The 13,861-nt window shown below is 44.7% G+C and overlaps 2 protein-coding genes across 5 annotated transcripts in view; one reads left to right on the top strand and one right to left on the bottom strand.

Moving 5' to 3' along the window:
* Positions 1-13,861, bottom strand: part of DOCK1 (dedicator of cytokinesis 1) — a 283,861-nt gene that overhangs the window by 169,952 nt on the left and 100,048 nt on the right. The gene's annotated exons all lie outside the window — the stretch shown is intronic.
* Positions 1-13,861, top strand: part of INSYN2A (inhibitory synaptic factor 2A) — a 49,331-nt gene that overhangs the window by 20,302 nt on the left and 15,168 nt on the right. The window contains exon 3 of the mRNA XM_040563061.1: positions 11,796-11,867. Coding sequence (XP_040418995.1) covers positions 11,796-11,867 — 72 coding nt within the window. The remainder of the gene's footprint in view (positions 1-11,795; positions 11,868-13,861) is intronic.

Genomic DNA, 13,861 nt, shown 5'->3' with positions numbered 1-13,861 from the left:
CCACCTACGCACGAGCCAACACTCTTAAAAACTGGCAAGTTCCTTATGTCACATAAGGAGAAGGGTAAGCTCAAAAAGCTTACAAATATACCCCTGAAAAACACAGCCTTTGGAAATAATGGAGTAGCTGCAGAAATGATATGACATGGCCTTGTTCGGGATTGTTTTTTATTTTTTTGTAACCTCTCTGGTTTTGTTTTGCTTTTTCAATTACAGACATAGCACAGGAAACGTTTAAGAAAATTGTTTCCAAGAGAAAACCTGGAAATGGAGGAAAGCAATCTGTAGATAAGCTTAAAAGAAGACAACGGCACTGTAAAGTAAGACATGAAAACCCAAAGAACACAACCAGTTTTATCCGTGATGCCCAGATGACATCATGTTTTGCATCATATTAGTGCAGCCAAGTTTCAGGACACAACAACAGCAGACCTTTGAAACGTAGGGACTGCAGTGACTAGACTTTCCCCTGGGGGATCTTCACAGACGTGGTTGGTCTGTCCCGGGGAGCTGGCAAATTCATTCTGGCCATTAGTCTGCTTAAGACAGCCTCCTCGATTTCTTTATAATCCCTTTACTGTAACTGCCACCGTCCTATTTCAGAGCACACACCGGTTACAAACCTTTCCTGAACTAGACGTACCAAGACACCTCGGAGGCTGTAACAATTCATCTTCCTATGGCACACAGGAAATCTCTTCACGTGCATCCTCCAAAGTCAGGGAAAAGAAATAATTTCTGCACAGATCAGTGCTTCGTGGGTCTTGTGATTCCAACCAACTGTTCTGACTATCCTGATCTATCTGTGTATCATTCGGTCCCGCTGTTTCCACCAAGATCAGCTTCACCTGAAGTGTTCCATTGCTGTAGTGCAAATCCATACCGAAGCAGCACTTTTATTTTCTAGTTCCAACAACAACCCCCCCCTTCCCTTCCTTGCAGCCATCCTATAATTATTCCCTCTCTTTGCTGTAAGCATACAGATATTTCTAATTATGAAGAGCCAAACTGTCAGATTTCTGTCACTGCCCCAAAGGTCTATCACTCCGTACACTTTGAGCCATACTCAAAGTGTATTCCGTGAAAATTTCTCTTTTTCCGGGGTTAGTTCATTAAAGACCAACTCTCTGCCTGTGGACACGCTCCCGGTTCTCTGCCCCTTGCTCTGTGCTCATTTCCCCGTTACAGCTGCTCCCTCAGCCATCTCAGATGCTCACTTACCCTTCCCTGAGAGCAGGAGAAGCTCCGGGAGCCCACAGCAGTCCATTTCCCTGCCCTCGCAGCAGGTAACCTGGTTTTCCAAGCTATACAGCAGTGCTCCAGCCTCTCTCCCAGCACAAACCAAGGCAGAGCAGTGTGCCACACACCGACACCCCTCAGCTCCTTGTATTTTTTAGAGAGGAATTCATTGCATGACACAGCTGTGTACTTCCCAATGGAGACTATTTCAATACCTGCTGCAGCCACACGCCCATCCTTGAGCCCTCTAATTTAAAATTCTCTGCAACCTCAAGTGAAAGATGAATATGCAACACTGATCGTTACGAGATCCTGCATCATTTGAGGTTTAGCCTCCTGTTATACTCTTCCTGAAGCAGATCACTGAAAAACAATGTGAAGTTCGATATGAGTGGGCACACATCTTGTATTTCACAGCACAGTGTTTCAGAGATCTTCCAGACTTGATGGCATTCATACTTCGAATACTTTTTTTTCCTTCAAGAGTTGAACAAATTTATTCCACTGCTTGTAATCAAAGCTTCAGATCATACCGTCAGGGTGGAGAAAAAGCAAGGGCAAACCTTTAGGTTTAAACCTTTAGGTAAAAAACCTTTTTAAACAAAGTTATTGGAGCTCAGTGCTTACTCCGTGTTCTCCAGAAACGACAGGAGGACCGCTCCCAGTCTCGGGGCACAGAACTCATTTGGCTAAATACCGGCTGCTACCTGCAGATACCGCACAGCACAACTGGATGAAACACTCTTTGGCGTACTCAGAAACAGCATGCGATTTCTATCTGGTTGCTATTCACCACATTTTAGAAACCAGAGCAAGCAGCACTCGGGATCCCACCTCCCTGATTCAGGGGGGTTCAGCAGCCCTCCAGGAAGGGAAATCTCGGCTCCGCTGTTACGTCGGGGCGGCTGCCCTAACGCGAAGGCCAATAAAAGCAAACTTCCGCAGTTCAAAAACGGAAATACCGGTGAAGTCTTACAATGAATGACTAAAAAAACAGTGTAAGCAGACTCGTGTTCTGGCTAAATATATCCGTATGAATTGCTGCAGATCATAAGGGAAGCTTTTCCAACTGTCACCGAGCTGTCCAAATTACATACCTGCAAGGAGAGTTCTTCTGCTAAATCAGTCCTTTAAAGAGGATGTTATTTAGGTACCGAATTACCAGTTTTCACTTTACACAATTAGAGTAATCCTTTAATAACAGCATTTTGAATGTCGTAGTATTAGATTCCAAAGAGACAGAGCGGTGAGCCACATCTCTATCCAGTCAGGGAAAAATGAACAAAATGAGCTTTACGGCGTCAAGTTTCTCACCGCTGTTGGCTCTGCAAGAGATTAATCCCCAGATTTCTAATTGACACCTACTTCTGAGCCTTATGTGCGTACACAGAGGTACACTTGGCTTTCATCTGACTGGGGAAAAATGGATCTAGACTACGGACAATTTCAGTAAAAAGGTTTGCCTGAAGAGGGGCGTCTTGTTTTTAACCTGGTGGGGCTCCTGGCAGCCCCAGTTCCAGAGCTAAGAAAGAAATGTGCAGGTCAGTCCGAAGAGAGGACACGTTCACAGAGCTGAGGGACAACGAGGAGTGGAGCTGGACTCAGATATCCACGGATTGTTTCAGAAATGGGAGGGAAACGCCTCGTATGCCAGAGAGCTCCCAGGCACACGTCTGTTTGTCTCCCCCCCAGCATCACTGCTGGCTTTCTTCCTCAGTTACAACACCCAGGTCCTGTTCTCAGCTCAGACCCTAAAAAAAAAACCTATTACACTGCTTCATATCTTCTTGTTGTGGTTTCATTTTGGACGTTGCAAATACAGAGAAATTTTGAAGACGGATGAGTAAATAGGTAATTGATTTAAGATATACGGCACAGCCCAACGTGGGCACGCATTTGCTGCCTGCAGGCAGTACTAGGTTATTCTTCCCACTCACCGAGCCATTTGTCCATGTTATATGCAAACACTTAGAAAAGGAGCACTTTCACAGATTACAGTTCATAGATTTTCTGCAGCAGCTTATTGTGATCGTTCATTTCTGCCTCTCAGCAGCGGGATAGGGATCAGCTGGGTCCCAGGGCAGCTGTGAAAGCAAAGTGCCCTTCTGCAGGCTGCTGGAAGCCTCTCCCAACACCCCAAGCCGTGCCTGGCCCTCTTTATTAACAGCATTTGGGCAGCAGGATGATAGGGGTGTTTTTCACCACGTCACTTGTTGCACGAATAAACTAGAAGAGAACAGACCATTAGATCGGGTATTCTACTATTTGTTTCCTCTTGGTTATCGGTAAGAAGATGAGAGAGAATCTGAGCATGGTCACGTAACTCAGCCAAACTGCACTGCAGAGATGAGCACAGGTATCTTGACATTACCAAGGCAATCTGCACTCCAGAATACTTCAACCTGGCATGACTTCGGACATCGCTTTGGTAAACGAGGAGATGTGTTCCCTTCACTGCCATCTACACGAGCTCAGAAAAAACTTGTGAGCATCTGTGTACAGAGCTCTAGCAGATGCAGGGCTGCTTCTCCACCGATTCTCCTGCACCGCAGGGAAACCAAACCGTCATTTAGGGACATGAGAAAACAAAGTACCGAGGCCCGCAGAGACCTACTTCCAAGGGCCTTCCTTCTGTTTTTCCTTCTTGCAAGTACTAACCTTGAAAGCACCACCCCAACAGCAAGAACACCGGCCAGCAACTGTACTCCGTCTTCCTAATTTTATGCCACTGTGCAGCACTTGGGATTTTACACCGGCTCTGAGGTTTGCACAGTGTGGCCGGTAACAGTTACGACCCTAACCGGGCACAGGCTCATATATTTCTTTCGCACAAAGTATTTGAGCTTGCACCGAAATTTCAATTGCCTTGAAATTATGAAAAAATACCTGACTTCTTGCTTCTCCTACATTCCCACCCTTATAGAAACACTGCACGGTTGTGTCCTTCTTCGTGTAAAAGCCTGAGCCTGGCAGGAGCCTGGCACCTAGGGAGGTGCGAGGGCACGAGCACAGCACGGGCTTGCACAAAGATCAGCCCCGCGAGCCCCAGAAGTTACGTGCAGAAGACGTTCATTTTACAATAAGGCGGATTTGGGGGTGGGAGAGCAACAGGGACTTGGAATAGGAACGAAACTGCAATGAAAGGGGGGCTGCAGCACACCGGGTTCAGAAGCCTCGCAGCATCCAAATGACGACGCTGAGGTCTGGAGCAAACCACAGCGCAAGGGGCAAACCCAGACCTCGGGGTGTAACTACGGAGTAAGCTGTGTGACAGATAACCAAGCGCTCCCCCAGAGGGCTGCCAGCCAGCGATACAGTTGCTACTCAGCCAGAGCAAACAAATTCCCTGAATTTTTGATACACAAACTGCTGACATTTTAATTATCCTTCTCATTTTTTGGTGATATGACAGAGGCACTAACGTATTCAAGACAGATGCTAGACCTCAAACACTCATAATGCCTACAAGATTTTCTGATTTCACTTGAAATACCTTTTAATTCTTTTGATTCACAAGGTTGTGGGTTTTTTTTGTTGGCTTGTTTTGTTTGGTTGGGTTTTAATCACTAGGCAGCCCTACTGAAATATGTTGGTTGCTTTTTGTTGTGTTTTTTGTTTTTTTTTTTTTTAAACCCTCACTCCCTAACTAACCTGAGTACAATATAAAAATGTATTTACGGGGTGAAAGCACTTGAATTGCTGTCTTGGGAGTTATGCCATACGCCCACAGTGCAAATACCTCAAAAAGAAAATTAGTCATCTGCTTCCAACTGTCAGGATTCAGTAAAAAACAACAAACTACTGTCTTGGAAACAGCCTAAAAAATCTCACCATTGAGCTCCGGTACGTTTCAAAGTACTTTCAGAGACCGAATGAATAATATGAGCCCTGTAATAACAAGAAAGATATGGAAAAAAATCGGGAAAATGATTCTGCTATTAGAGCATCACAGAATTTCCACTTCCATCCTCCACCGTCAGTTAAAAACAACTTTCAAAAATGAGTTAGTGAATTTGTGCGTAGTTTCTTTTGCCTTTTTTTCGTCGCTTTGGCTCTGTTTTTAACGTGCAAACGTACTGGTACCCAGCAGGACGACCCTGCCCGTCCCCAGCCCGCTGATGGCAGCCTCCGGCGGTGCCGTGCCGCGGCCGCCCCTCCGCGCGCTGCCCCCCACGCTCCTGCAGCTCGGGGCTGCTGCTGGCCTCTCGGAGAGGAAAATTGGACTCGTTAAGGTTCGGCTAATCCCCACCTAGTGACTACCCAAAGAAAACTACCCCGTTGGTGCTGGCCATCACGGAATCTGTGCCAGGAAGGAGAAGGTAACGTCGCACCCAGGTGCCCCGTGCACCGTGCCATTCGGATCGCGGCATTTAGCTGCTGGTGCTTGGGTCTGCACGTGCGTACCCCCAGACTCCCAACATACCCCAGAGCCAGAACAGCTTCTGCTTGAGCTCTGTCCCTTCCCATCTCTGCACGTGAGCTCCAGTGCACAGGCACGGAGCTTTGCTGCAGCTGCCAGGTATCTCGGTGGTCCCAAGGAAAGCCGTGCTGACAGCTTCAGACCAGGATGGGAAAGCCCCACCACGAAGGCAAATCCACACTACAAGTCCACATGACTTTGCTAAAAATTCAGGCAACAGCTCCTGGCTGGGTGGTGCCGATAGCACTGGAGGTACCAGGCAGCTCGCAGCCCTTTCGGGGTGCTGCAAAGCACAGCACCGGCAAAGAGTTGCTTCTGCTCATGGCTGTAACACTCAGTCTATTTTAAATGCAATTAAATTCCACATAAGACAGCCAAACCTGAGGGAGGGCACACGAAAGCACCTCTTTCTCTAGCTGCTCTGAGTGCTCCAAGGACTCTACGCTGCTCATCACACCGCTGTGTGCGCAGATCCTCTCCCACACAGGCGTGGTTACTGGGAGGCACAGCCCAGGACGCCCCCAAGGCTTGTACTAGGGAAGCGAGTAAGGTCAAAAAAACTCCAGAGGAAAAAAAAAATAAAGTAATTAAAGCTTCAGGTGAAAGCAGAGGAGAAAAACCGTAACACCTGAAATGGAACAATTCAGTGTTTGCATCCAGATGTAGGCAAACTAAATGTTTAAGCAGCAAGTCAATCGTGTCAATTGCTCTGAGCTCAACACCGCTCTTCTTGATTTATTGATTTTTTGGCTGTACCGCTGTCACCTATAAATGACAGCTGTTAACTGGTGGTTTTCCGCATAATGAAAACACGGCAACAGTAAGGCTATGTCAGTTTTTCTGCGGATCCACTGGGCCAGTGACTTCCCAGAACAGCTTTCCGTGAGCTTAATGCCGACCCCACGTGCAGTATCCGTGCGTGTATCTCCTGCTCTGAACGCGGCTTCTTCGGGGAACCAGAGGCAGCTGTTAATCCAGCAGAAACAGGATTTTGCTGATAGAAGTGTGTTTATAGGAGGCGGCTTTCCATCCCGATACAATGCCACATCTTTTCTGGGTTAGACTAAGACTGTGGCTAAGCAGGGCTTAGTTTTACCTGCCAAACCTATCGAGTGATCTTCCTGTATCTACACAGCTAGAACACAGCCATTCGCGTCATAAAGACAACTACAGTGCACAGAACATCGTGAAGTCATCTTATTCTGCCAGAAGCCGAATTATGTTAATAACAAGGATGGATAATTCCCTCCCGAAGCCTGGTTATCAGCCACATTACTCTTCAGTGCTTAGCAGTAGGAAACACGGGTTTTGAAAAGTTCACCACTAAACTATTTATTTTTAAGGCCTTATTCTGCAAACCCAGGTAACGTTAGAGTGTTTAACTCTCTGTGCTCTGTATAGTCCCAGCAGGAGGAGGCAAGGCATGGAAACAATCCCCATTTACACCCAGACTCGAGGAGACCCAAGGCCCACACTGCCTCAGCTACCCAGCGCTGCCCAGAGCTGTCACTTCAGAACAACTTCAAAGGCTCGCTGCCTTCTTAAGAGAATTTGTTTCACTGTATTTTAATAAAAACACCACCAACAAAAAAGTCCTTGAAGCCTGCTTATCCTCCTTGTTGGTGGCAGTACATAAAAGCACGAGGAACATCAGTCTCATCTAACGAGCATACCCAGCAGAGCATAAAGGCGCTCCGAAGCGCAGGCACTTCTGTAAAACCATGCCATTAAGTAACTCCATTAATATGAAGCATTGCCTACATCCCAGAGGGTAAGGGAAGACGCCCAGATGTAACAGAATTACCCTCCAAATCACTTTATAAGATTTTCTTTGTTTTCAGTAGTTGCTCAGGATACTTGAATTAGTGCCCCCTCCCTAGCTACCTCCTGAACGACAGAAGGAATTCAGTATATACAGACCTAAGCTTCCCTCTCTCAGCTCAGTCAGGTCTCTAATTTATATTTGCAAAAACCTACTCAAATGCAAAGATGGTTTTTAAGGTGTTGCAGTTGGTATTTTCAAAAGATGCCTCAAGCAGGTGCACAAATTCTGCATTTCACAGGGATTTTGAAGGTGTAATTCCTTCAGGCTGCTCTGAAATTCCTGCCTATTATTAGTAACTGCCAGTCCATATCAGCAAACGGCTGCTCTTCATTATCGTATTTTCCTACTTGGAAGTGTTAATTGAGGTTGAGCTCCAGTTGTGCCGAGAATGCTAAAAGAAATGCAAGAACATGAAAGCCTCCTGAGAATAATACGCGGCGGAGTTGGCAACCACACGTGAAACACCGAGTACGAAGAACCCTCTGCTCGGTTACCCAGCTAACTGGATGCAGACACGGCAGTACCAGTAGCCTGTATCTATCCCTCCTCCGGCGCCTACCTCCCCTAGTACACGGCACTGACCAGGCCCATCTGCACGCATCCGTACGGAAGCAGAAATACGAGGTGTAAGGTAGCAAAGAATGAAGCTACTGGATTTTTGTGAGGGGAGATCAAAAGCAATGTAAGCCAAAAGGGCAAAATCAAAAGCAGGTCGTTCAACAGCCACAAGTTCTGTCGACCAAAGTTACGAAATCCAGTATTTCTTACACGTAAACCAATGCAGCATTCCCAAAACCACGACGTTAAAAGCGGGAAATGAAGCTGCAAGGCTTAACAATGAGTTATTGTTACGTGAAGTACGTTGCCCACGGGAGTCGCAGCTTGGGGGAACCCCTGGCTCCCAGGCACCCCTCGGTGCAAAGCGAAGCACGCCGCTTTGGATCTCAGAGAGACCACAGCCAGTTCACTAAAAAGCAAACAAGTTTTGAGTGGGAATCTTTGTGAAAAACTTCACGCTGACACATTTAAATACAAATTGAAAAATACTTACGAGTTTATACCAATGAAGAAAAAATTTACTGGTCTGTAGCCTGAACTCTTCTAAATTATTTTAAAAGGGAGACGAGAGAGAGAATTTATTTGAAATACTCCATCTCGTCCAGAAAGCACAACCAGAACATTGATCGGAGCCCAGTGCCCAGACCGTGCTCGCAGACTGTTTCTAGCAGTTAGCACTGACGGGAAAACAATCTTTAGCTGCTCTATTTTTCAGTAACTTTGTACTTAAAATCCAACCTCATCGTGTAAGGTCTATGTGCAAAACCACTGTGCTAATGGTAAAATCTTTGCTGGCATGAAGTAGATAAATTCCATGCAAGCATTTATGTAGATAATTATGTGAAAACAAGAAAGTGAAAGCCCAAAGCCCTGGGGTAAAAACAACAGAATTCCTTTAGAAAGAGTTTAATTTCTAAGTAATTGCATTTGTGCTGTACCACCACGTGTACAGTGCAGGCTTGGCTGAAGAGGCAGCATCACCTGAACTGGGGTTGGAAAGAAAAGTCCTCCCTGAAAAAGCTGAGAAGGTTCAAGAAGGAAATTGATACTTTTAGAACAGTTGATCGTAAATTCCGTGAGACTGGAACAGCTAATTGTGAACAGGTCAGTTTGTGGGTGACGGTGAGGCTAAAACCAAGCAGTGCTGAACGTGGCAGCTGGGAAATCGGGATTTCAAAGGGATCAAATTCAGATCATTTTTAATACTGATACCAAAGGATCATTTTTTATCAGGTTGAGCCTGCCTTATACCATAAATTAAGAAATATGTTTTTAAGCATTAAAAGATCATCATATGCTTTAGAAATTAATTTGAATAATAGTCCTGAAAACAAGATTAAAAAATAAATAAACAAAAACTGTAAGTTATGGAAGCAGGACCACAGTTCGTGACTGAACTGGCACGTCCACATTAAGACCAAATAGAGCGTGGCTTTTGCTAAGTAGGTAAGCAGCCTACTAACTTTTGGTGAGTTTATCACAACTAAAACCTTGTTGTGTTACGACGGGCACGGTGCTGGTGGAGGCTGGTTGGATACCTCAGGAACTAAGAGTGCCCATAGGTACGCTTCTTCGTTACGGAGCATCCAGAGAGGGTAGCGATTCCACATCTGCATGATTATCCGTACTGCTGCGTGTTTATTTGGGTGTCTGATCCCGTATGACTTCTTGGGGAAGAGTTCCCAAGTCCTGTGCCAGAGCGAGCGGGGTGTCACTGGGAGATGCCACCACCGCGGGGCTGTCCTGTTCTGCTCCAGTGCCTGCCCCCAGCACACGCAGCCCCGCTCCTCGTCCTCCCCTCTCTTTCACAGAGGAAATTCTCACCTCTTCCTCATCCCTGGCTGAAATCGTGGTTCTCAAGTATCCCAGTAAAATAAATAAAAACTCGTCATAGTCACCCTATCACGACACTCACCGCACGAGGAGCCAGGAGGACAGGTATAGGCGGGATAAATAACCTGGGTGCTACAGTTTGCTCTGGTAACTGGCCTCGGAGAACCTCGATAAAGCACCTCACAGAGAGCAGAGGCCGGCCAGGGGTGAGCAGCGCAGACCAGCAGCGCGGTGCAGAACAGCACGGACTGCCGGAGAGCAGGAGGTCGTTAGTCTACCAAGCAGCTAATTACCTGTATATTTAAAGGTACTTTGCAGGCTTACACGGAGAAATAAAAACGTCCCAACTGACATCTAATGAAAAAAACTGGCACCCAGCACGGCGCGTTTATGTCTTTATCTATACAGAGGCATTCAGGCACCCGTGCTGCGTTCCTCCAAGGGTGGTTATTAACTGCCGCCCCTGTCTGCGGGAAATAAAGGCTTCCAGCAACTGATCTGTAAACTTCAGGGGCTGGATCTTTCAGCGACAGTTTTTAGTATTTGATCAATAGCTTGGAAAAATAATTTTACAAGCCCAAGTTTAATGCAGTGGTGCCTCCAGGAGGATCTTGACGGGGAACTGAAAACAGAAAGTACTTCGGGCCTCCAAGGAACGAAAACCAAGTATACGCAGGTATAAAGGAGCATCGTGTGCCCCCATCCTCCCAGGGAATAGCATGCAAGACAGAGTTCTGCTTTGCAGAAGTCCTTTTGCACATCTGACTTTGTAGACGTGTCCAAATTTAGCAGTCCAGTTAACTGGAGTATGTTCTTCTCAACACGAAAATAATTCCAAATTATTTCTTGCTATCAGGTTTTAAAACCACCACGTTCCAAGTCCTCTTAAAATGCGAAGGGAAAAAAAAAAAAAAGAAAAAACCCGGAACAGCAAGAGCTCTACCTTGCATTTTGCTTTCAGAAGGAAAAAGCGCCTTCACACTAAAGCAGTAGATCCACCCCACTGACTGCTGCCCCTGGTACCGCAGGAAAAAAAAACAACTTAAAATGATTCTCTAGTTTAAATATGTAAGTCTATAGAAAAAAGGAAAGTGCTACTATGTAAAAACTGACGTAGCAATTTTCATTTTAAAATCTTTTGCATGCAAGAACATTTGCGCTGATATACAGGCTATTTTGTTTTTTTAATTTGTTTATTTTAATGACATTTCCGTCTGTGTACAGAAAAATCCTTGCATACCTGACAATACTTAGGTAAATTAAGAGCTGTACCATGCCCCAAACTGAAGGGTGACAAAAGAGAGGTGCAGGCTAGGTGAATAAGGGGAATGTTATTTAAATGGGATGTTCTTCCTTTTAAGACATGGACATCACCACAACTGATCCTCAGACGATTCAGTAAGAATCTTCATCTCATTGATATGGGGGGGGAACTAAACAGACGCCGTTTTACATTATTATGCTCTGTAAGCCCACCAGTAACTAGAAAAGCCTTATGTATTTGAGAAGACAAGAAAGCAGCAGAGCAGCGCTGCCTCGTCTGCAGAAGAGGAACACTCTCCATTCACAGTGATGGTTCGTCACTGTGGTACACCAAAGCTTTATGTAAAAATCAGGCTCACTTAACTTCATTTCCTTGTTGTTTTCCCTCTTCATCAGCGTACAAAGTATTACTGAAATAAATCTGGTATTTTCTCCTCCCGATCGTTAATCACCTGTTTTCCAAATAGCATCATCTCATGGCTCAGCGAAGCTGAATATGCTATTTTTGATCCTGTTTTCCTAATAGCTAGATTGGTATGGTCAATACTAAAGTTTTTAAAAAAATGAAGTTCTTATTTCTATGAACAGCAATCATAGAAGGCAAAAACTTGTTAAAATAAATTGCTTTTTAATGACCTCACGTTCTTATCTTTGTAGGCTTTCATATCGGACTGGTCAAGACACGGCTAACTGCGACACGTGCAGGAACAGTGCGTGTATTATCTACAGGTGGGTTAAAATACTAATCTTCCCCCTTCCTACTGAATGAGAGTAACTATTCATTCATTAATGCAAGATCAAATGGTAGCCTTCATTAAAATGGTTTTTCTCCATACACAGAAGCAGTTTAAAAAACAGAAAATAAATTTACCTTCACTAAATTATTTAAATTCAACAGACATCTGTTTCCAAGCCTAAAATCAAAAATAGATGAGTTTGGTCAGGACGCTGCTGCAGCTCTCAGATGTGAAGTGCTACAAGTTGCGAGCTTCATTGTCACATAGCTAGAGGTACTTCCAGTTCCTGTCCAACAGCTCAAGGTGCCAAATTGATTTCATAGCAGTAACAACCGGATTCAGGAAGCAATTTTGAGATTTTAGAGCGAAGATAATCGGATACAGATTCAATTTAGGTAGTTTAATCAGTAAAATTACTACCCATTACATCATTACTACCCGGGCTTTTAAATACTTTTACATTTGTAGTAGGTAGGTTTTAAAAACATACAGGGCAAATACGTCCTGCTCAACACGAACAGCACACGTCTACCTTCTTCAGATCAGACCTGCTCAGTCTTCATGCAACACACAAATGAAGACTCGCTGCATGCATAAAAAAATCCCCTTTAACAGACTTGTTTTGAAGGTTTATGGTTCCATAAGGTGAATACAGGTTGGCTCGTTACTGTCAAACCTGCAAACATGACAAAACCGCTTCAAGGCTTTGTTAAAGATGGGTTATACCTGCTAGAATTTCTCCTCCAGAAGGAAATACTTGGAGTTTACTCACTAGAACGGAATCAGGTGCACAAGGTGAAAGGATACGTTTCAGTTTTCTCTAAAGCAGAGGTTTGCCTCCTAAAGTTTATCAGCCAAGAGACCCGTTTTGCCATGTGCTATGTAATGAATGAGTAACAGATAATCAGTGGGCATGACACGAAGCCATCAGGAGTTTGATTCATACTGACAGCTTAATTATCATCCTCCATTACAGAGAGTCTTAAAGAAAAGCAACTGCATATTTGCATGTGGTGCAGGTAAGATGAAAATAAATGTGACTCAGATTATCGTTCTACCAGGGATTTCTTCTCTTTTCTGTACAACGGGATAAAATATTCTGAGAACTTATTTCTAGATTTCCTTCTGAAACCTATCAGCAAGTATTTCAGAAAGTCAGGCAATATAGTGCAGATGAAAATGTATAAAGACTTATTAACTAAAGATACAAACTAAAATGAACGTACAAATGCTGTCTAGGTCTGAAAACCACTTCCCCCCTTGTTTCTCTACTCAGTTTCTGATTCAGGTAGAAGACCTGCACCTATTCATACATTACACCCAAGCTGCCTAGAAGTGAAAGGAGAAAGGATGGAAAACTTCAACTCCGTCTTTTCTCCCTAGCAGCTAAGTAGGAAAGAGCAAGATGCTGTTTTGTGCTGGGGAAGGACCCAATTTATGTATATCTCCTTTAGACAGGTATTTAGAAGCGTATAACTAACACAGGCCTATGCTACTGCCCTGTTTGCTCAACCCATGCAATTTCTTTCTCAGGGCAGACAGGGAAGTTGCAACACAGCACTCTGTCATCAGAGATGCTCTTTTTGTTTCAAAAACAATTTTATTTTATTTTTAAAGGACTTGATTTCTAGCCAGCAGGTTTAAAAGTAAGGAACTTTCCAGTTTCTACCCTTTACACGCACTGCAAATGAAAAGCACGCAGCCATGCAGATTTGAAGTGCTTCCCTCCGCACACATTACCAGCCGGCTCCCCAGCATTTCCCACCAGAACAGCCATTTGGACTGAAGCTATCGATGCAGGGCGTTCGCCTAAAGCAGTGTTTCCAGGGGAAGTTTTAGCAAAAATCAGCTCAGCTTTTTGACACAGTAGGAGAATATATGCTGCAGGCAAGAAGTCTAAAACCAGAAGACAGCGCAAAATCGGGGAACTCTGAGGAGGCTGAATTACTATGACAAGATAAGCAGCCAGAAAGGATAAAAGAGAAA

Source organism: Cygnus olor, chromosome 7 (genome assembly GCF_009769625.2).
Source record: "Cygnus olor isolate bCygOlo1 chromosome 7, bCygOlo1.pri.v2, whole genome shotgun sequence".
In the NCBI taxonomy this organism is placed as follows: domain Eukaryota; kingdom Metazoa; phylum Chordata; class Aves; order Anseriformes; family Anatidae; genus Cygnus; species Cygnus olor.
Note: the sequence above shows the minus strand (reverse complement) of the source record. Positions and strands in the feature narration are given on the sequence as shown.